A 20488-nucleotide genomic window follows, 5' to 3' on the forward strand; every position below is an offset into this window, starting at 1 on the left:
CTTCTTGCCCTCTCCCTCCCACCACACAGACAATGTTCCAGGCTCCTGGCTCTGTGTGCCTTGCACAAATATTTGTCTGTGTGTCGCTGCCACTCCACTGCAATCGTGGCATCTGGTAGTAGCTGGGAGACTGGGAGGTGCTTGGGAATCTCAGCAGGAAAAAGAGAGTGGATTTCAGACACAAGACCTGCCACAGCTTTTGAGCCTGGATAAACAGGACGAGGTGGCTGTGCCTTTGGCAGGGATTGTTCTGCCCCAGCCACCTGCAGGGGTTCACCCCCAGCCTCTCTCAAACTCTGCACTGGGGACACAGCACCTGCCCCACCTACACCCACCCCAGCCCTGCAGGCTTCAGGCCACAGTCCAAGCCAGAGTGAGAGCTCAGGGAAGTCTGAGCAAAGGATTTGGCTTTTCTGCTTGCCCAAATCACAGAATCACAGAATGGTTTGGGTTGGAAGGGACCTTAAAGCTCCTTGGGACATGGAAATTCTGTTCCATGTGTGTTCAGCACTTAAAGATTCTGACTCTGGGACTCTGGCTCAGGGGTTTAGGAAGGGCACAGAGAAGATCTTTCATGGCACACCCAGTCTGTGGCTCTGCAGGTGAACACACAGACCTGCAGCAAGCCAGCAAACCCTGTATGTCCTTGAGAACTTTGCCTTTTGATTTATTTTAATTTGGAGACTCAGAATTTTTCATAAACCTACAGTAACTTACACAATGTCAGGCTCCACTTCAGGAGAATACAAATGCACAAGCTTCAGCACTGAACTCCCTCAGGAACCAAACTAAAGTCAAGCACTTGGCTGCACTGAGGATTAAAGGATGTTTCCATAATGTTATGCAAAGATCTCTTTATCCTGTGCTACTTAAGGCTGTACATTCTTCCCAAGTCATGTTCAGAAACACAACTCCCTCCCCTGTGATTTTCCAAAGCATTTCACTGTTTTCAGGTGCTCAGCATGACATATTCCAATTAATCCTGATTTTCAGGGACTTCTAAGCACCTGCCTCTTGTAATTGGTCCCTTTCAGAGTGTCTCAAACACAAATATAAGGTGTCCAAAATTGCTAACTTCTTTGGAAAATCCAGAGCCATGATGAACAGTCCACCTACAAGATTCCAGCCCAGGTGAAAATTGCATGGATTCAAGCCCCCCAAACTCAGAGGCAATAGTCAATACCTGCTCCTGTGGGATGACAATGCACCCTGCCATTAGAGCAAAGTTTCTCTTAGAAAGGAGAAAATTGCACCATTCCCAGCGAGAACAAGCTCAAATCTTTTCAGTTCAGCTCACAAAATTATTAATGTTGTGGTCTGTAATTCTGGCTGATCAAATATTCCATTGCTCTGTGTTGCCAGTCGAATGTTCATGGAGAAATCAATGCCACAAAGAGATTGAAAACTTATCCTGAGCTCCTCTCCTCAGACAAGGAGTTCCCATCTGGGGCCAAAGGCTCCAGCAAAGGGCAGTGCTTTGCAGACCTCGCATGGATCAGGAGCAATGGGAATTTCTCAGGAGCAAGGAGAGCAAAGGCCAGTTCAGACAAATCCTTTCCCAAGTGGGAAAGAGCTGGGAGTGTTTAGAGAGTTTGCAGTTGCTCCAATGGGTTGTTCAGATCTGCTCAGATATAATCTGTGGCCTGAAAGCAGAGGGGACAGAGGGGACAGAGGGGACAGTGCAGGGCTGATCCAGATCCCACCAGGAGCAGGGAGCAGCAGCAGAGCTGTGCCCTTGCACAGTGCCTGGTGACAGGGACAGGGACACCCCTGGGGCAGGCCAGGACTGACTCCCACTCTGGCTCAGCTGGGAAAAGGTGGCTGCAGCTCGGGTTTGACCAGCTCCTCCTCGGCCCTGCCTGGGGCACAGGGAGAGGGGAGAAGCAAACTAAGGCAAAGGCAATGCTTTGGCTGATTTTTGCAATCCTAATCAGAAACCTAAAGCCATTCCTAAATGAGGCACCTCAAATCCCTTGTCCATAAAGACAGGCCTAGTGATCCCCATTTCCAGGGTACCAGAAAACCAAATTCTGTGAAATCTGTAAAGCTCTGGTGATCTGAGAGCAAATGGAACCAGAGAACAGAAAAAGGTGATTATCCTGTCAGGTTTGGCCTGGGAGGAAGATTATCCATCTATCTTGCCAGACTTATTTATTGTCTGATTTTCTCCTGGCTTAGCTTTTATCACCTTTCTAATCCTCCCCACCTAATTCAGACAACATTTTATCTCAGCAGTTCTCACCCAGTGCTGACAGTGGGCTTGGAGCTCTGGGCAGGTTTAACGTGACCTCACAAGGGGCTGCACAGGTGGGTGGAACATTTATTGCCAGCTAATGAGTTCACAACTTTCAAAAATAGATGAGCTGGTATATTTTTCCAGAAGAGCAGTGTTCTATCTCTCTGCTGGTCTGGTCAATGAAGGGATGGGTTTGGAAGAACTCCTTTCCATAGTTTTTAAAGAATGGACTAATTCCACATACACAAATCTAAATGTGTCTGTGTGTGTACCTCTACCTGTTGTACAGGGTGTATTTAAGTGTGTGGATGTGATGTATTATATTGGTTTTTGGGATGGGAAATACTGGGATGCATCATTTGAATCAAGCAGGACTCAAAGACAGGTTTGAGGCAGATTATGTTTTTTGAGTATCGCTCATGGTTTGAACCCACTCAGAGAAAACAATGAAATTCCAGGGCTCCCAGTCCCTCAGAGGGTTCAAGGCCCAATCCCAGTGAGATGGAGGTTTCTCTGGATACCACAGCCCTTTGCCTTTCCCTTTTCATCCCAAATCAACAGGCACTTTCCCCCCCTTGCTGCTGGTGAATGCATTAGGGGCTAAACCTTGTCATGTCCGCAGCGGTTCCTGGAATAGCTGCAAGCTGAGCACTTGGTTAGGGACAGCCAGGAGGCTGGGAGAGATGATTACCTTCAGGCAGTCTCCCTGGAACATCCCAGGGTTCCTACAGGCACAGCCTAATGTGGGACTTAGGATGCTGAACAGACTCCCATTACAGGCCAGCCATCTCCACACCTGCACAGGAGAGGGCTCCTCGTTAACATGCACACCAGTGGCTCCAGAACACAGCAGCCCAGTCGGGGCTCATTAAGGGCAAAATCATTCCAAGGGACATTGTTTCAGGAAGGAAAGAATTTAATTTCTCTCAGGGCTGGGGTTGAGTTGCAAAGAGCCTGGGGATTTTGCTCAGGGTTGTGTTGGAGCTTGGCTGTGGTGGGGTTACCTTGAGAGGGACCCACAGCATCTGCCCCAGAGGGACCCTGGCTCACCTCAGGGGCACTTTAAAATAAATCTTTGTGAAAAAGGTGACTTAAAAGCCTGTGTGTCCTCTGGGAATCAGCAGCTGAGGTGGGAATTGCTCAGGCATGAGCCACAGGCTCTGCTCTGCTGGTGGAGGCTCTGTCCCTGCCCCGGCCCTGCAAAGCTTCTGAGACCAGGAGGGGCAGTTGTGATGAGGAAATCTCAGTCCACTTTTATCAGCAGGTATTAAAACCCCCTAAGAATTATCATTAATAGATACAAATGAGTCACTGCACAGCTGAAATGTCCATTTTCTCCTGTTTACCATGGAACAATCCACTAGAACACACAAGATGTCCAATGCTTTAGTAATACACTACAAATAAACATCTGATTATCAGGTCTGAGAGGGGAAGGCCTAAAAAGCAACAAGGATGAAGTCATTTGTCATCTCAGTTTGATTTCCTGTTCAGTCCTGCACGAAGTGTGCTGGTAGCTCTCCTCTCCCACGTGTGCTCCTTGGGAATGACTCTGATGCCTGCTCGTTCAAAGCTCAGCTCTATTTTAAAAATCTACTCTTTCTGAAAGGGCTGTCTTTAAAAAAACCAAAAAATTGTACAGGAAAAAGGACAAAATTGCTTCTCAACAAAGGGGCTTATCAACAGCCTGTCAATAATGTGCCAAAGGCCAGAACCTGCCTTTCAAAGAGGCTCTGAAGCCTCGACGTGTACTTTGAGAGCAATTAAGGGACGTAAGCAACATGATTATTATCTCATGGGTGACATTTTCATCGGCTCTTTGGGAAAAAGGAGAGATGGGCTTGAGATGGCTGTGATCAATGCTCATCCCAGTCCTGCAGAAATGGCAGGAAAACATGTGGTAGATGGGCCTGGAAATGAAAATGCACAAGGAAAGGAAGGGTGGGAGGAAGGGGTGATGAAGCCAGAAGGATTTTAAATCATAGAAGCTGAAAGAATGAGTTGCATGAGAAGGAGAGACCTGAGAAATGTGAGTGGGAACCTGTGACTTCCCTTTCCCATCCCAGGCCGGGTCTTCCACCGCTTCCCTTATCAGGGCACAGCTCCATCCCGAGCCTGAGGAAAGGGGAACAGAACAATCCCAGGGACTGGGGCGATGCTTCAGGGCTGACATGTGTCATGGTCACTCTGCTCCTTCTCCAGAGTCATTGCACAGACCCACTGAGCTTGGGGATGAGCTCACCCTGGCTATCCTGGCTGGATTGTTGGGAGCACAGAGCCCACAGGGACTCTGCTGCTGGCACCAGGACAGGACAGAAGCCAGGCAGAAGCTCAGATGTTGCACATACCCAGCTCTTTTGGAGCTAGGCAAAATGTTTCATGGAAAACACATCTGCAAAAGCCCATTTGGCTGCAAGATTTCCCCAGTTTTGCTGAATTTCTTGTTTAGGAAAACAAACTTAATTGCAGCAGAACAAATTGTTGCTTAATTTGCTATAAAAAAATCTCCTTCCTACATTTCATTTTATGAAAAAAGTTTAGAAATGTTAATGTTGAGTGAAGGAAACGATTTTTTAAATGTTTGGAAATCTCCCTTGTCCCAAAAGATGCTGTTATATTCCCAGCTCCTCTCTGCATGTATCAGCTGAGAGGAGCACATATCCAAATTTCTGTGTGCATCCCCACAAGTGTGCACTCACACCCTGGGCAAACAATTCCAGGCAGTCCGGACAGGCATAAGCTGCTCTGCATTCTCCAGGAGTGCCTTTTGAAGAGGATCTTAATAATAAAAATAATGTTATGTTACTAGTTAAACACTGGGAATAATTCCTCCATGGCAGGCAGACTGAGCTGAAGCCAGAATGAGCCCACCCGTTCCCTGGGAGGCATCCCCAGGGTCCCAGCAGGATGCATTAACAGCACATCTCTCCAGTGAGCCGTGATGGGAAGAGCACGGAGCAAAAAAAAGGTAAAGTGGTTAAAAACAACTTGTATTTTTAGAGCCCAGTCTCCCACAGAAATCTTCCGAGATGCTGAGCTCTCCACTTCTGATTTGCAAGGAATAATAGTTTGGAAGCCCAGCTGAGACTCCTGGGCTGTAAATTTTCTGTAATGTTTTTCTCCAGACCCATTTGCTGTCCTGCTAATTAATCCAGGTAATGGCTGGGTTGTTTTTTTTCCCTTCAGCAGCAGTTTTCCTTTTTGTTAACACGAACAGAGAACCGATCTCTCGAAGGATCCTGCCTTGCAGCAGTATCACCATCTGACTGAAGAGAACTCAGCCACACGCATAATCCTGGGGAAAATTCATCTCCACCCTCCCGCAGACCCCGGTGAGAGCCCTTGAAGTGGTAATTAAAGTCTATTGAGTGGCAACTGCACCTGTTTAGAGAGGAGAGTGCGGGTAAGAGGTGCACAAAGGGAGATGAGCAGCGCGGAGAGAGGAGCTGCTGGAGGTGGGGAGGAAGAGAAGTGGAAGGAAGGGGGGAAAGGTGTTTGTTGAAGTCGATCCAATCAGTTGTGCATTTCCATCCCGCCCTAGATTTGCTCCCTCCCCGCTCTGGCAGCCGCTGGTGGAAGCCCCGGGGGGTTTCCCCGCCAGGCCAGCCCTGGTCCCCACTCCCGAGGTGGAAATCCGCAGGGTCCTTGAGGGCTCACAGCAGCCCCGGTCACTGACAACGCTCAGCCCCCTCCCAGGGACGCTCAGCAGCAGCCCCCGGCTCCTCGGGCTGGCCCTGGGACGTGCCAGCTCTTGTCCCTCCAGGTGCAAGAGGGTGATCTAGGTGCAGGCTCCTGGGAAATTTTCCTTCTGAGACCCACGGCTTGATCTCAGAACCCCTGGCTCCTTCTGTCACAACCCCAGTGTGACCTCGGATGGCAGCAAGCAGAGTCCCAGGCTATTTGCCCTACAGATGAGGCTCTAAACTTAAGTCAAAGACCCCTGCAAAAGCTTTTTATTGTAGGAATAAATAACCACCCCTTCCACTCTACACAGGCAGTACTGATACCCCTGACTCCCCTTTCCCGACCCCAAAATCCAGTGTTTAGGTGGCACTAGAACAGTAATGTGGGCTTTGTCCCTTGTCACTGCAAGTCCGTGTGTGCCCCAGAATCAGCTGGGCTGAGCCAGGATTCCTGGGGTGAGGACAGGAGGGGCCAGAGGTTGACCCTGAGAACACCCCGAGGCTGAGCTGAGCAAACGAGTCAGGCAGAAGAATTACACCGGTGTTGGCAAATTCTTCCCTCTCACTGGACTTGATGGCAGCCAGTCCCCTGTGAGTCCCTGACCTTCACACTCCACAGGCTGCCTGGGATGGCTCACAGAAACCACAGGAGATCTTCTCCTGTTCCTGATTGTCAGAGCACACAGCGGTTCTGGTGTGAATGTTGCTGCATCTGCTTTGGACAAGTCCCGTCAGCAGCACCTCTGCAGCTCCCCAGAGCTGTGCCAGGACATGCTTCAGGGTGCAAATGAGGGTAGGGAAGAATTTGCACTCAGAGAATCACAGAATCCCAAATGGTTTGGGCTGGAAGGACCATAAAGCCCATCCAGTGCCACTGCTGCCATGGCCAGGGACACCTCCCACTGTCCCAGGCTGCTCCAAGCCCTGTCCAGTTCCACTGACTGTTCCAGATGGGGTTTGAAGTTAGTTGGGTGCCTGATCCAACCACTGGGCCGCAGTCTGTGGAGACAGACAGACATCCCTGGACAGCAGGACAACCTGCCAGTCAAGTCCTGTCCCAGGGTGAGAGGAGCTGTTGTGCCAGCTGGGCAGGGGGGCTGCATGACAACACTGAAAGCCCAAGTGCCATAGAATCCTCCCTGAAATACCCTCCTTGCCTCTTAAACTCCAGTCTTGTGCATGAACCAGCTCATGGGTGGAAGGGCACCCTGTGATAACTTGCCTTCTTTCTGCCTTTTGACTCCCAAACACTCCTCTCTCATTTTTCCCTTTTAGCCCTTCTGTCCCTCGCCCTTTTCTCTCTCCACCTTCCCTCTGATTGCTGAGCAGCTTTTTGACTTTTCCATCAATAAGTCTAAAGAGCATTTGAACTGCTCTGGTCCCCCTTCTCTCCTCCCTCCAGTTCCAAATCAGGCAAGCTCATCGATCAGAGGAGCTCGGGAAATATCTGGTGTTTTGTTGTCAGGCTGATAATAACATTGCAGTTGTGAATGGGCTGCTGCAGGCCTGATCATGGACACCTGCAGGGTTTGTTTAATTGCATTTAATGACAAATCCTATACAGAGGAGCATTGCCAGAGAGATTTATTATCCGCCAAAGAGGCAAAGCACAACAGCTCAAAATATAATTTGCACTGAGCATTTTTCCCCCTGCCTCTCTTTAAAGCACGGTAATAAATGACAAATCGGGTAAAGTGGGAGACACGGGGCTGGGGAGGAGGTGGAGGGCAGAGGACAGAGATTGAAACCAAAGGAAATAACAGCAATAAGGCCACATTGTTCTCTCTGCCCTCCCTGTGGTCTGGTGTGCAGGAAATTCTGTTTGTTTAATTTACAGCCTGGAAGTGCAGCTGGGGATCTCTCTGTGATGAGCCTGCTGGAGATAGCTGGAGGCCAAGAGTCCCCACTCTTTCCAGACAGGCTTTTTCCCGTGTTCAGGAGCTAAGTTTAGCTCCCATCCTTAGAAATAATTCCCGAGGAGCCTCCCAGTGCTGGGGAGAGGGGCGAGGTCTGGCTGCCACAGGACAAGGAGCCACGTCCCTGGAATCTCTGGGACAAAGCAGAAGTGGCAGATCCCCTCCTGCCAAACACCACACAGAGAAATACAGCCCCACAGAGACAGTCTAGACAAAAACCTCACATGCCTCTGAGCCTGCAATTTATCTTTCCTGCTGAACACCTACCTCACTCTGAACAGGGAATGGCTGGGTGTGAAACCAAGAGAGGAGCCCTTGCTCACATGTCTCTGTCTTGATTTTTACCTGACTGTCTGGCAATGATTTGTGCTAAATCCCTTTGTGCAGCTGTGTCCCAGAACAAGGACTGAAAACTTGGTCCTGGTCACCTGGAATTCCAGTCCAGCTTAGCACTTCCCAAACTCTCCTCTCTCTCAAATTCATTCTTCTTTACAATTCATTCTCTCTTCCAGTTATCTTGGGCCGCAGACTGAATTGTCCTGAATTTCTATTTCTAAATATTGTCCCACTCCCCAGATGTTCCCACTGCATACTCACTACTGTTCCACTTGATACTCAGATTAGAATCACAGAATATCCTGAGCTGTAAGGGACTCACAGGGCTCATCCAAGTTCAGCTCCTGGTTAAATTTTACCCGGGAGGTCTGGGGTGCCAGCAGTTTTGTACAGAACACATCCCCTCTGTTCAGCAGCTGGCTCTGTCCTTACACAAACAGGGTGTTGGGTAACACCTGGACCCGTTTTTATCTGATTTCCTGGACAATGGCAGTATCACTAATGCTCCCTGTTAAATAAGACCACCTGGACATCTCCTGGTATCAGCCCCAGCTATCACAAACACTCCTGCTACCTAGGCCAGCACAAAGGGCTGTTATCTCGGAGCAGCACAAATCCCCAGACTGAAACACCCATCTGGAGTTTGAATAAAGTGTCCACGGGAAGCACATATGTTGCAAAAAGGAGAGGCAGGGATGGGCCTGCTCCCCCTGAGCTCCCAGAGGGCACAGCCCCTGCCAGCAGCAGCAAACCCAAACCCTCTCCTGTTGCTGCATACTCTGCATCCTCCCATGGAAGGAGCAGCCAAGGCAGCTGAGGAATGGTTTTATTTCTTTCCCTTTTCCCCACCTGCTTACAAAAGTCCCCATAAAAGCTGAGTGAAGATGGGAAGAGGCTGTTTCCTGCCTGGTTTCAGTGGCTGAGGTGAGCAAAGCTCTGCTGGACAAGGAATGAAGTCAGATCCTTTCCATGGGTGTGAGCCAGCACTGTCCTTCCACTCCTCATCCACGTGAGGGATTAACAGAGAAAACCTGGGCAGTGAAAGAAAAGCTGCACCTGAACCAGAGGTGCTCACCAACAAATCCAGAGAAAGGGAACAGCAGAAGGGGTTTGTTTTCCTTGCTGAAATCAGCTTCTCAGTGGGAAACCAGGAAACTCGACACTATCATTATCTTTCTCTTTGCAGAGTCCTTTTCTCCAGTGTTCCCCAGCACATATTGCATTTGCTTACTGTAGTCAGACCCCAAGACAGCTGGGAGACAGCTGACAGAGCACTCCTGGAGAAGCTGATCCCAGGGTGAGGCAGAGGAGCCCCTGCTGAGCCCTGATGTCCCTGTAGAGTCTCTGGAGCGAGGAAATGGAGCAGAAACTCACGGGAACAGCACAAATTGGAGAGATGGTTACAGGGAGGTTTGATGTGGTCTCAGGAGGAACGCTGCAAAGGGCAGCATCCATCCCTGAAGGGGTGACAGGAACAAGGATTACAGGATGAGAAGAACTGAGGAAGGATGCTGGCAGAAGACGTCCCTGAGGAGGAATGGCTGCTCTCCTGGCCTGGCTCTGTGTGGAAGACTAGTGATTTTGTTGTTGTGTTTGTAAAGGTGACAACAAATCATAGCCTGCCATACAGCCCAGGCTGCCACGGCCCAGGTGTGCAAGTGTTTTGGGGTGCTGGAGCTCCTGTTGTGGCTTATTCTGCTCCTCAGTCCAAATGTCCCCCAGTTCCTTCTTTGGCCCCATTTATATCCTGAGCACGATGTCCTGTGGTCTGGAACATCCCTGGGGTCAGTTGGGGTCAGTCCCAGGCACCCCCTGCCCCTCCCCAGCGTGGCTGCACAAGGACAGCAAAGGCCTTGGCTCTGAGTGAGCTCAGCAAGAACAAAAACATCTCTGAGTTATCAGCCCTGTGCTCAGCACAAACCCAAACACAGCCCCAGAGCGGCCACTGAGAAGGAAATTCACTCTGCCCCAGCTGAAAGCAGCACAGGAGCCAAGGAACCCACCCCAAACACACCAGAGCAGGGTCAGGGCACCCAGACACTGCTGGGACTCCAGTGCCTGGCAGGGCTTGTTTGGAGAGCTGAGCCCTTTGCTTCCAACAGGGCCTTAAAATATAAAAAGAACAAATTTTCAACACCACTCAGAGCCTCCATTCTCAAAGGTATTTAGGTGTGAAAATGAAACTCTTGAATCCTGCAGAGGCCAGTGGTAAAAGCACTGAAATATCTTTAATAATTTGGGTTGGTTGTGCTGTCAAGCACTTTTCTCTTTTTCCTTTTTTATTTTTTTAACTCCCCAGGCTCAGTATTGTCCACATCACTGGTACTGTGGCAGATGTGATTTGGGAGTCACAGAATGCTTTGGGTTGGAAGGACCTTAAAGCTCTCCCAGTGCCACCCCTGCCATGGCAGGGACACCTTCCCCTATCCCAGGTTGCTCCAGGCCCCATGTCCAGCCTGGCCTTGGACATTCCAGGGGTCTGGGTGCAGCCATAAATCTGCTGCCAGAAGAGTTTTAAACCTGTACAAATAGCTGACATTTGATGGTGCCTGAAAGACAAGATCCAGGTTTCATAAAGCACAACAGCTCTCTCTCCCCCTGTCCTTTACTTCCCCACTGACAGATTAAACCCACACAAAATGTCGAGGGCAGCAGTGCAGCCATGAATGCTGCCATGGCCAGGCTGGTGTCTGATGTAAATGAAACTTTGATTTAGTGTTCCCCCAGAAGCCTCCCCAGCGTGTTCATCCTCTGCAGGCTGATCAAAATCCTCCCTCGCAGGTACCTGCAGCCTTGTGGCCCACAGAAGCACAGAAAATAATGTCATCAGAGCCCTGCTGATGGAGGCAGTTACAGGACAAAGGCCCTGCAGCAAGGTGGGGATTGGGTCATCGTTCCTCCTAATGTCAGGGTGCCATTTCTCCCTATTTTTAGAATTGTTCCCTTTGTACAGCAAATTGCTTAACTGTAGAGACAATCTGGTGTTCAGGGCTCTGGGAGCAGGGACCCATCTTTCCTGCCTTCAGGAAATCACACAAACTGCTGAAAGCTGGAGATGGATAAAACCTGGGTACACAGGAACCTCAATTTGCACTGAAAAACCTGAGGAGCTGCTGCAGCCCTGACTGAGCACAAAAGAAATTTCTGCAGGTTTCTAAATTATCCACTCTCTGTTCAGAAGGAACTCAGGGATTCAATAAATCAGTATGGACTCTGCTCCTAAATGATTTCAATGCTTTTGGAACTCTTAGCACAGCTCCAAACTCCTCCACGTTTTGAGGGAAGAGATGGGGAGCAATGGATCAGGAATTCTAGAGCCTTTCTCACTGAGGATGTCCCAAACCATCCATCCCAGCCCTTTGCTGTGCCCCACGCTGTACACCGTGGCTGTCCCAGACACCTCGGCGTGGATTGAAGCTCTTGGGCTTCAAAGCACAGCAAACACGAGCTGTAAATTCTGAGTGTGCAGCCTAAATAAGCCGGGCAGCCAGAGAACAGTTATTATTCCTGTGTTATTGGCAGGGAATTGAGACACAGGAAGATTAAATGACTGGCCCAAGGTCACCAAAGGAGCCTTCTGTAAAGGTGAGGGCTCAGCCTGCATTTCTGAAGTCTCTGCCCAGTACTTCAGCCATCCATTCACTTGCTCTTTAAGTACCCTGTCATTATTTCTGTGAAGGAAATTATGCTTCTCCTGCAGCAGCCAGCACCGTGTAATTCTGCTTGTCTGAAAGGGAATATGAAATGGCAGTTTCACAAAAAATTAACCCTCCTGCCTCGCAGCCTGGCAGCCCTGTCACAACGTCTCATTTCTTATCTGCTCTTCCTCCCGTGGGGTTTAAGTCCCCTCTTATTGCCAGGACTCAAAAACCCCACACAGGTGTCCCCTGTGGGGTCTGCAGGGGAGGGATGTGGGGGCTTGGAGCCCCTGGTTCCTGCCCCAGCTGTGGGGATTCACCCAGCTCCTGAGCTGCTGCTGCACGGGGAGGATCCCGGCAGCTCCTGGGAGGAGCAGCAGCAGCTGGAGCTCGGCAGGAGCACCTGGCAGCAGGCACAGGTCCCTGGCACCCTCAGGGGGTGGCACAGATCAGAGGGGGAGCAGCCACACCTCCAGGGCCTGAAGGGGCTCCAGGAGAGGGACCTGGGACAAGGCTGGAGGGACAGGCCCCAGGGAATGGCTCCCAGTGTCAGAGGGCAGGGCTGGATGGGAGATTGGGAATGAGGAATTGTTCCCTGGCAGGGTGGGCAGGCCCTGGCACAGGTGCCCAGAGCAGCTGGGGCTGCCCCTGGGTCCCTGGCAGTGCCCAAGGCCAGGCTGGGCTGGGAGCTGTGGTCTATAAAAGGTTTGGGGTGAGGTCCTGAGGCTCCAGCACACTCCACACCCAGGGATCTGCAGGGAGAGGCTGCTGTGACACTTCTCCTCCTGCTCTTTATTCCCTCATTACTGAGAAATTTCTTATTAATGGAAAACCCATTTCCATCAGCTGCACTTTACCCCACGATGTCTCTGAGCCCACCCAGAGCTGGGTTTGGGACCTAAAAACCTGTGTGGTGTTCTGGTGAATTCCTAATGGATTCTATGGAGGGGAAATTAATAGGAAGCTTTGGTTAATAGATACTTGAGATAAAAGAGCGAGTGCATCTGGTCACCATGGCAACACGAGAGCCGCGGGGAGAGGAAATGTCACCGTGTCTGTGCCTTGACCTGCAGCACAAACAGCCTGGCAGCTGGGGGTGGCACTGCCTGTTCACAGAGGGGACAGGGACACTCCCAGGCTGGACAGTCACAGCCCTGACACACCCAGAGGGCTCACGGTGTCAGATGGAACTCGTGGGGCTTTTTCTGGGTGAAAACATGATGAACTCGTGCCCAGAGCTGTGAGTTTCCACAGCCCTGAGGGAGAGGTTGGACTTGGTGGTCCTGGAGGGCTTTTCCAAGCCAAAGGGTTCCCTGGTTCCTCCTGCCCTGGCGTGCAGCAAGCTGCCCTTGCACAGCACAGACACCCTGCAGGTGCTTCAGGGACCCTTGCCCCTTTTCCTCTCAAACACAAAGTCACTGTGCCACAGAATTCCAGGAGGTTTTGGGCTGGAGGGACCTCAGAGCCCACGCAGTGCCACCCCTGCCAGGGCAGGGACACCTGCCACTGTCCCAGGGGGCTCCAGCCTGGCCTTGGGATCCAGGGGCAGCCCCAGCTGCTCTGGGAATCCCATCCCGGCCTCCCAGGGAACAATCCCCGGGCACAGACCTGGTGTGGGAATTGTGCCACGGACACTCTGCTCCAGGAGCAGCTGCTGCTGCTCCCGGCGCCTTGCAGAAGCTGCTGAAGTGAAAATTGGGCTCCTGCTGCCTGTTATGCAAAAGCAGTTTCTTAGCAACAAAAGTGATATTCTGTGTGAAGGCAACAGGCATCAGTGGGATAATCCACTGTAATTCCAGACAAGACCTAAAACGGGTGGATGGACTGAATAGTAATAATCATGACAGACAGAATAATAATAATGGAAATAATGAGAGTAAGCTTATTTCCCTCGGTAGGAGAAACCCGGCTATAAATAAAATACAATGGGAGAAACCCTGTGCCAGCTCTCCGTATAAAGATTAGGGACACCTAAACTCAATTTATGCCCTAAAAATAGACTCTAGTGAGTAAAGCTTTGCTCATCTAAGCCGGGCTATTTATTGCTTGAGTATTTTCCTTCACTCTGGGCAAGTATTGTCGCTCAGGGATGGAGTAAGCTGGACCTAATGCCCCGTGGGAGGAATTGGAGCGAATAAATCTGTGTTCGCTGCTGGGGACAAGGCTTTGCCACCTCCAAAGCAGGAAACTCGTATTTTAGAAGGCACCACCAGACCTGTGCAGGACCGTGGACTGGCCTGTGTCATCCATGTGACTCCGTTACAGCTCAGGACCTTATGGCTTCATAAAACCTGCAATTAAACCACGTCAGATGAATGCTGTGCAGCCGCTGTGATTTGAAGTGCCATAACATCAAGGAATTTAAGAGAAATAAAACCGCTATGAAAGCGGCACACGCTGGGTGTCACAGAGATACCTGGACAGCGCCTGGGCCGCGCGGGGCGCACTGGGAAGTGTAGTCCTGGCCCTGGTGAAAGCCCGTTAGCGGCGCTACCCGTAGCGGGCTAAGAAGACTACACTGCCCAGCATGCCCCGCGAGGTAAGGGAGCACATCCTCCCCACCTCTCCCCCCATCCCCTCTGCCTTCTGGGAAACAGAGTGCGCACGGTGTGGCGTCGGGGGAGCAGTGCCGCTCCCGGGACTACAATTCCCATCATCCACCGCGCGTCCCGCTCCTCCCCGCGCGCCGCCATTTTGTTCCGCGGCGCAGCCTGAGATGGCGGCCGGGCCCGGGCGGTGAAGGTCCCGCCGCGCTGAGGGCAGGGGGGTCCCGCCGCCCCCCGCCCGCCCCGCGCCGCGCTGGGGCCGCGCCGCCGCCGCCGGTCCATGGCCTGGAGGCGGCCGCTGGCGCCATGGACCTGCGCACGGCCGTGTACAATGCGGCTCGAGACGGGAAGCTGAAGTTGCTGCAGAAGCTGCTGGGCAGCCGCAGCCGGGAGGAGCTGGAAGCACTGACGGCGGGGCCCGGCGGCGGGGGCGGCCCCGGGGCCGGCAGCACCCCGCTGCTGATCGCGGCCCGGCACGGCCATCTGGAGGTGGTGGAGTACCTGCTGGATCACTGCGGGGCCCGCGTGGAGGAGGGCGGCTCCGTCAGCTTCGACGGTGAGACCATCGAGGGGGCCCCGCCGCTGTGGGCGGCCTCGGCTGCGGGACACCTGGGCGTGGTGCGGAGCCTGCTGGACCACGGCGCCTCGGTGAACCAGACCACGCTGACCAACTCCACGCCGCTTCGGGCCGCCTGCTTCGATGGGCACCTGGAGATCGTGCGGTACCTGGTGGGCGAACGCGGGGCCGACCTGGAGGTGGCCAACCGGCACGGCCACACGTGCTTGATGATTTCCTGCTACAAAGGGCACCGGGAGATCGCCCGGTACTTGCTGGAGAAAGGGGCCGACGTGAACCGGCGCAGCGTGAAGGGAAACACGGCCTTGCACGACTGCGCCGAGTCGGGCAGCCTGGAGATCCTGCAGCTGCTGCTCCGCTCCAAGGCCCGCATGGAGAAGGACGGCTATGGCATGACCCCTCTGCTCGCCGCCAGCGTCACCGGCCACACCAACATCGTGGAGTACCTGATCCAGGGGGGGCTGCAGCAGGACGAGGCTGCGGGGGGCCAGAGTGGGACCTGCGCCTCAGGTGGGAGCCATCAGAGGGGCTGCAGTGAAGAGGGCTGCGAGGGCTGCGGTGCTTCGGCTTCCAGTCCGGACGAGGTCCCAAACGTGTTCTGCACTCGAGAGGCTGCCGTGGAAGCGCTGGAGCTGCTGGGTGCCACGTTTGTGGACAAGAAACGAGACCTGTTGGGAGCCCACAAGTACTGGCGCAGGGCGATGGAGCTGCGCTGCGGGGGCGGGAAGTACCTGCCTAAGCCCGAGCCCCGGCAGCTGGTGCTGGCCTACGACTACTCGCGGGAGGTGAGCTCTCTGGAGGAGCTGGAAGCCCTGATCACGGACCCCGACGAGATGCGCATGCAGGCGCTGCTGATCCGGGAGCGCATCCTGGGCCCTTCCCACCCCGACACCTCCTACTACATCCGGTACCGCGGGGCCGTCTACGCCGACTCGGGCAACTTCGAGCGCTGCATTAACCTGTGGAAGTACGCCCTGGACATGCAGCAAGGCAACCTGGAGCCCCTCAGCCCCATGACTGCCAGCAGTTTCCTTTCCTTTGCCGAGCTTTACTCCTACGTGCTCCAGGACCGTTCCAAAGGCACTTTAGCCACCCACCTGGGCTTCTCCGACCTCATCGGGGTGCTGAGCAAGGGGGTCCGGGAGGTGGAGAGGGCCCTGGTGCACGGCAAGGACCCCGTGGCTGACTCGGCACAGTTCACCAAGACGCTGGCCATCATTCTGCACCTGGTTTTCCTGCTGGAGAAGGTGGAGTGCACCCCGGAGCAGGAGCACCAGAAGCGCCAGACCATCTATCGCCTGCTCAAGTGCAGCCCCCGCGCCAAGAACGGCTTCACCCTCCTGCACATGGCCGTGGACAAAGACACCACCACGGTGGGGCGGTACCCCGTGGGCAAATTCCCATCCCTGCACGTGGTGAACTTGCTGCTGGAGTGCGGGGCGGACCCAGACAGCCGGGACTATGACAACAACACCCCCCTGCACGTGGCTGCCCGCAACAACTGCCCGCTGATCATGAGTGCCCTGATGGAGGCCGGGGCACACATGGACGCCACCAACGCCTTCAAGCAGACGGCCTACGAGCTGCTGGACGAGAAGCTGCTCACCAAGAGCACCATGCAGCCCTTCAACTACATCACCCTCCAGTGCCTTGCTGCTCGCGCCCTGGACAAGCACAAGATTCCCTACAAGGGATTCATCCCCGAGGAGCTGGAAGCCTTCATTGAGCTGCACTAGGGCGTGACACCGGCGGTCCCCAGCCTGTCCCACCCCGCTGAGGTTGTGCAGCTGGAGGGCTCGGGCTGGCTGTGCCAAAGTGCCCAGGGCTGTCACTGCGCTGAGCTTTGTCCCCATCTGTCACCACCCAGCTGGCGTGTCGGGGCAGGGGAGGAGGAGGCCCCAGAGCTCATGGCTGTCCCTCGTTGTCACCTTCAGGTACCAGCTCTCTCCAGTGCACTCTGTCCACAGAGGCCACAGCCCCTGCCCTTCCCCATGCCACCATCGTGTCCTGAGAAGGAAGGAAATGGAGATTCCCTGGGACCTGCTGCCTCTCCCCTTAGTGCTGGATTAACTCAGTGTTCAGCTTTGGAGCAGCTACACATCCCCCACGTGCTCTGGCCCTTCCCACCCCACACACCCAACAGATAGAAAGTGAGTGAGGAGTGAAATACCCTCCAGTTGATCCCTTCCCCTCCCTCCTGTCAGCTTTGGGACAGCCCATGCCCAGCAGCCGAGGGGCTCGTGCTCTGCCTAGGGATGGCACAGGGCTGGTGTGCTGAGGATGGGGTTTGTCTCTCTCTTGGTTGGCCAAGTAGTAAATGCTGTTAAAGGCCTGAGGTTCCATGATTGTGCATAAAGCTGGGATGTTTTTTCTCTCGTAGAGCCAGGCCCTATCTATGCTGCAAGACTTCTCCAATCCTGTAAGATAGAGGAAGGTCAGTTCTGGTTATACAGTTTCATCCACAGATGTTGTAGTTTATGAATGGGGAGGAAAAAACTAAGAACAAAATCCTGATGTGGTGTTCAGGCCCTTGGCTTGTCCATTGCACACCCATTTGCTCCATTCCCAGCATGAAGGTGCTTTGGCTCCAGAGGGCAGCAGGGATTGAGCTGGAAGGGTGAATGTGGACGGTTTGGGAGCCAAAACAGCACATTCTGGCCTGTTTTCAAAGCTGAGCTCTTGCAAGCCCTTTAGGCCAGGAGGTACCTGCAGTGTGGAGGTGCTTGGAGGGGGTTATGAGAGCAAGTGAGTGTCTGTGGTAGGTTTGCACCAGGGTGGGCTGTAGGAAGAAGCAAGAAATGAAAGTTTAAGGTGCCTCCTTGTCCTTCTGAGGTTTTAGTGTCATGTGCTTGGGCTCTGTTATTGCCCCATTCTGAAACCTCGTGCAGTGGGTTCTTAGCAGCAGGTTTGGGCTTTTGAATCTTCTTTTTTTTTTTCTTTTTTTTTTATTTTTTTATTTTTTTTGTAACTTCACTGAGGATGGTGCTACTTCCAAGGTGGAATTTGAAATCTCACCTGGCTGCTGTTTGGGCAAGCCCCTTCCTTTGATGAGGATCTGCACACACCTTGTTTTTAACTCTGTAGTCTCAGGGCAGGTTTTTGCCTCTATGAGCAGACCCCTCCATGGTGGAAAACCAAGAATTTCCAGCAGTTTGTCCTCATGCAGGCAGTGATGGGCAGCCTGTGGCTCCTTCCCTGGCCTGAGCAGGGTGGGAAGCACAGCTGAGGGGGGAAGCAGCTGCCTGGAGCTCTGGGAAAGGTGCACCTGGGAGAGCAGACCCTGGCCCCACCCTCGCTCTCTGTGCTACTGAAGCTTCTCTACTTGTATTTATCAGCCTCAATAACCACGCTCTCCGCCCCTTCAAGGTATTGTAGGTCTGCCAGTACATTTTGCAGTGTTAACTATAACATTTATTTATAAAGCGAGGAGGTTTAACTTGAATTGAGCTGTAAAGTGCAGAGTTAGTTTAGCTGCCTTCTATTTTTTTTCCCTTTTGGCTGAAACCTGAACTAAACTGCAGGAATGGGATTTGTTCCTTTGTGAGCTGATGAGCGCTCTTAACTTTAAATAATAAAACAAAAAATGGCTGCTAGAATGCAAGTGCCTTGGACTTCTTCCTGATAAGCCTCTATATTCAGGTGTTTTCCTCTATTTTCAGTTTGTTTCCCAGGGATGGGACACTGTGGAATTAAACAGGTGTGATTGGTTCATTTCGTGGTTACTCCTGTGAAAAACCAACCCGTGCTGCATTGGCAAACTTCTCCTGGAAAAGAGGAGCCCTGACACTGACATGACACCTCTTCTTCTGTGTTTTGCCTTTTGATGTAAATCAACGTGAGAGGATGTGTGTTGATTGGGGTTATTACCTGCCTTACACATGTGGGACAGTGGACGTGGCCAGCAGAAAGAGGGACCCTGTCATCAGTTTGGTTTCCAACCCCCCATCCATCAGGGACTGTAAAAACAGAGGAATTAATGGTACTGGAGTTAGTTCCACACAGGCACCTGGATCCCAAAAGTGCTTGGTCTTTCCCAGGGAGGGTGGGTGGATAAAGTATTTGAATATTTGTCCTGTCATTTAGTTCTTGATGCCTTGATGAGGGATGGTGCCCCTGTGCTAAGAAAGCCATTTAAGCAGTGTCTGGAGAGCCTGGGGCTGTGCTTCTCCCAGCCAGACATTCCTCCTGTGCTGCAGGTGATCTCCAGCTGTGGGAGGGCAGCTGCCAGGCAGGTACCAGGAGCCAGGTGGCCTCAGGGCAATTCCATCTGCACCCAGAGAGGTGGGAGGGAGGGGGTTAATCCAGGCAGGAGCAGCTCTGGAGCTGGGCTCTTGTGGTCAGGGAGCTGGGGGACCCAGTCAGGTGCAGCAGCCCGAAGGAGGAGAATATTCTGTGGGATGGAAAAGGCTTCACTTTTTTTAAACACATAAATAATCTGTAATTACATAGAGGACCCAGCAATTAAATGTCAATAGTAATTACAGGGTGGAAGAAATCACTGCATGATTTAGGGGTAATTACACTGAGCAGGCCTGCTTGACTGTAGGGCCAGCTTCATGTGGGCAAAACATGGAGTTGTGAGGAGCAGGGCAATGTTTCAGAGATTGTTTTGTTAATTCTTGGACAGAGAGAAGCTTTTTCTGCACTGTGGTGGCTGCAGACCCTCCTGTAGCCCAGCCACAGCTCTGCCTCCCCTGTGTGTGATCCAAGCACGCTGGATGTGGCTGTGCTGAGGTTGTTTACAAGCTGGAGCAGCTTGGAGTTGACTAATTTTGCATGATTATTTATAGTAGGAGAGGAGCTGGGAAAGGAGGGATGTGGGAGTGCTCCTGGGGGAGGGACTGTCCTGCACCCACGGCAGGGGACAGGAACTGCAGTAACACACCAACTCTTAATGGTGCTATGGAGGAGAGAAACCAGGAAAATAAAAGGAGTTTGAGCACTTGGAGGATGCCAGCAGGCTCTGGAAGGAATGGATGAGTTAATCCATTGCCACTGGGTCCTGCAGAGTTAAAATCCAGTCTTTGGGAGCTGGAATCCAAGAGTTGGGGGCAGCTCAGAGCCTCCTCCAAGGATTTAATAACATCTGTCTCAGGGGTTGGCTTGGGGCTCAGAGGGCTCTTGGACCAAGGCTGCAGTCTGGAATGAGGCCTGACAGAGCCCAGCTCAGGCAGGGACGGGCTTGGATCCTCCTGGAGCCTGCAGGGACAGCCAGGGAGTGCCAGGAGCACACACAGACCTGCAGTGGGGTCACTTCCCTGGGCTGATCCCAGGGGCCTCCACCTTAGCAGGGCGTGGCTCCTGAGGAGCCTGGAGCTCTGCCCTGCTCCTGGCACGGGCTGAGCTGCTCGGGGCTCTGCTCCGGGAGGGAGCAGCCCCGTTTCCAGTCTCTCGGTGGCTTTGGGGTGACCTCTGCTGTCCATCAGGAAAATGGCTGTGCCTGGAGCCTGGGAGGAGCAGCGAGGGCTTTGCTCCAGGTGCCCTCCTGGTGTTAGAGCTCAGTAGGTACCACCCTGGTAGATCCCTTGCTCAGATCCTGCAGAATTACCCCTCCCA

General features: G+C 52.8%; 1 protein-coding gene across 1 annotated transcript; it reads left to right on the forward strand.

Annotated features, from left to right (window-relative positions):
• The first annotated feature begins 14585 nt into the window (after positions 1 to 14585).
• FEM1A (fem-1 homolog A) lies at positions 14586 to 18528 on the forward strand. Its single transcript, XM_059870053.1, has one exon. It carries the CDS (start codon positions 14662 to 14664, stop codon positions 16666 to 16668), a length of 2007 nt encoding a protein of 668 aa, XP_059726036.1. The 5' UTR covers positions 14586 to 14661; the 3' UTR covers positions 16669 to 18528.
• The last annotated feature ends 1960 nt before the right edge of the window (positions 18529 to 20488 follow it).

The sequence above is a fragment of the Haemorhous mexicanus genome, chromosome 29 (assembly GCF_027477595.1).
Source record: "Haemorhous mexicanus isolate bHaeMex1 chromosome 29, bHaeMex1.pri, whole genome shotgun sequence".
Classification (NCBI taxonomy): Eukaryota; Metazoa; Chordata; class Aves; order Passeriformes; family Fringillidae; genus Haemorhous; species Haemorhous mexicanus.

Bases quoted from the DNA above. Each gene is read 5' to 3' on its own strand.
- FEM1A (XM_059870053.1), top strand. From the start codon at position 14,662: ATGGACCTGCGCACGGCCGTGTACAATGCGGCTCGAGACGGGAAGCTG.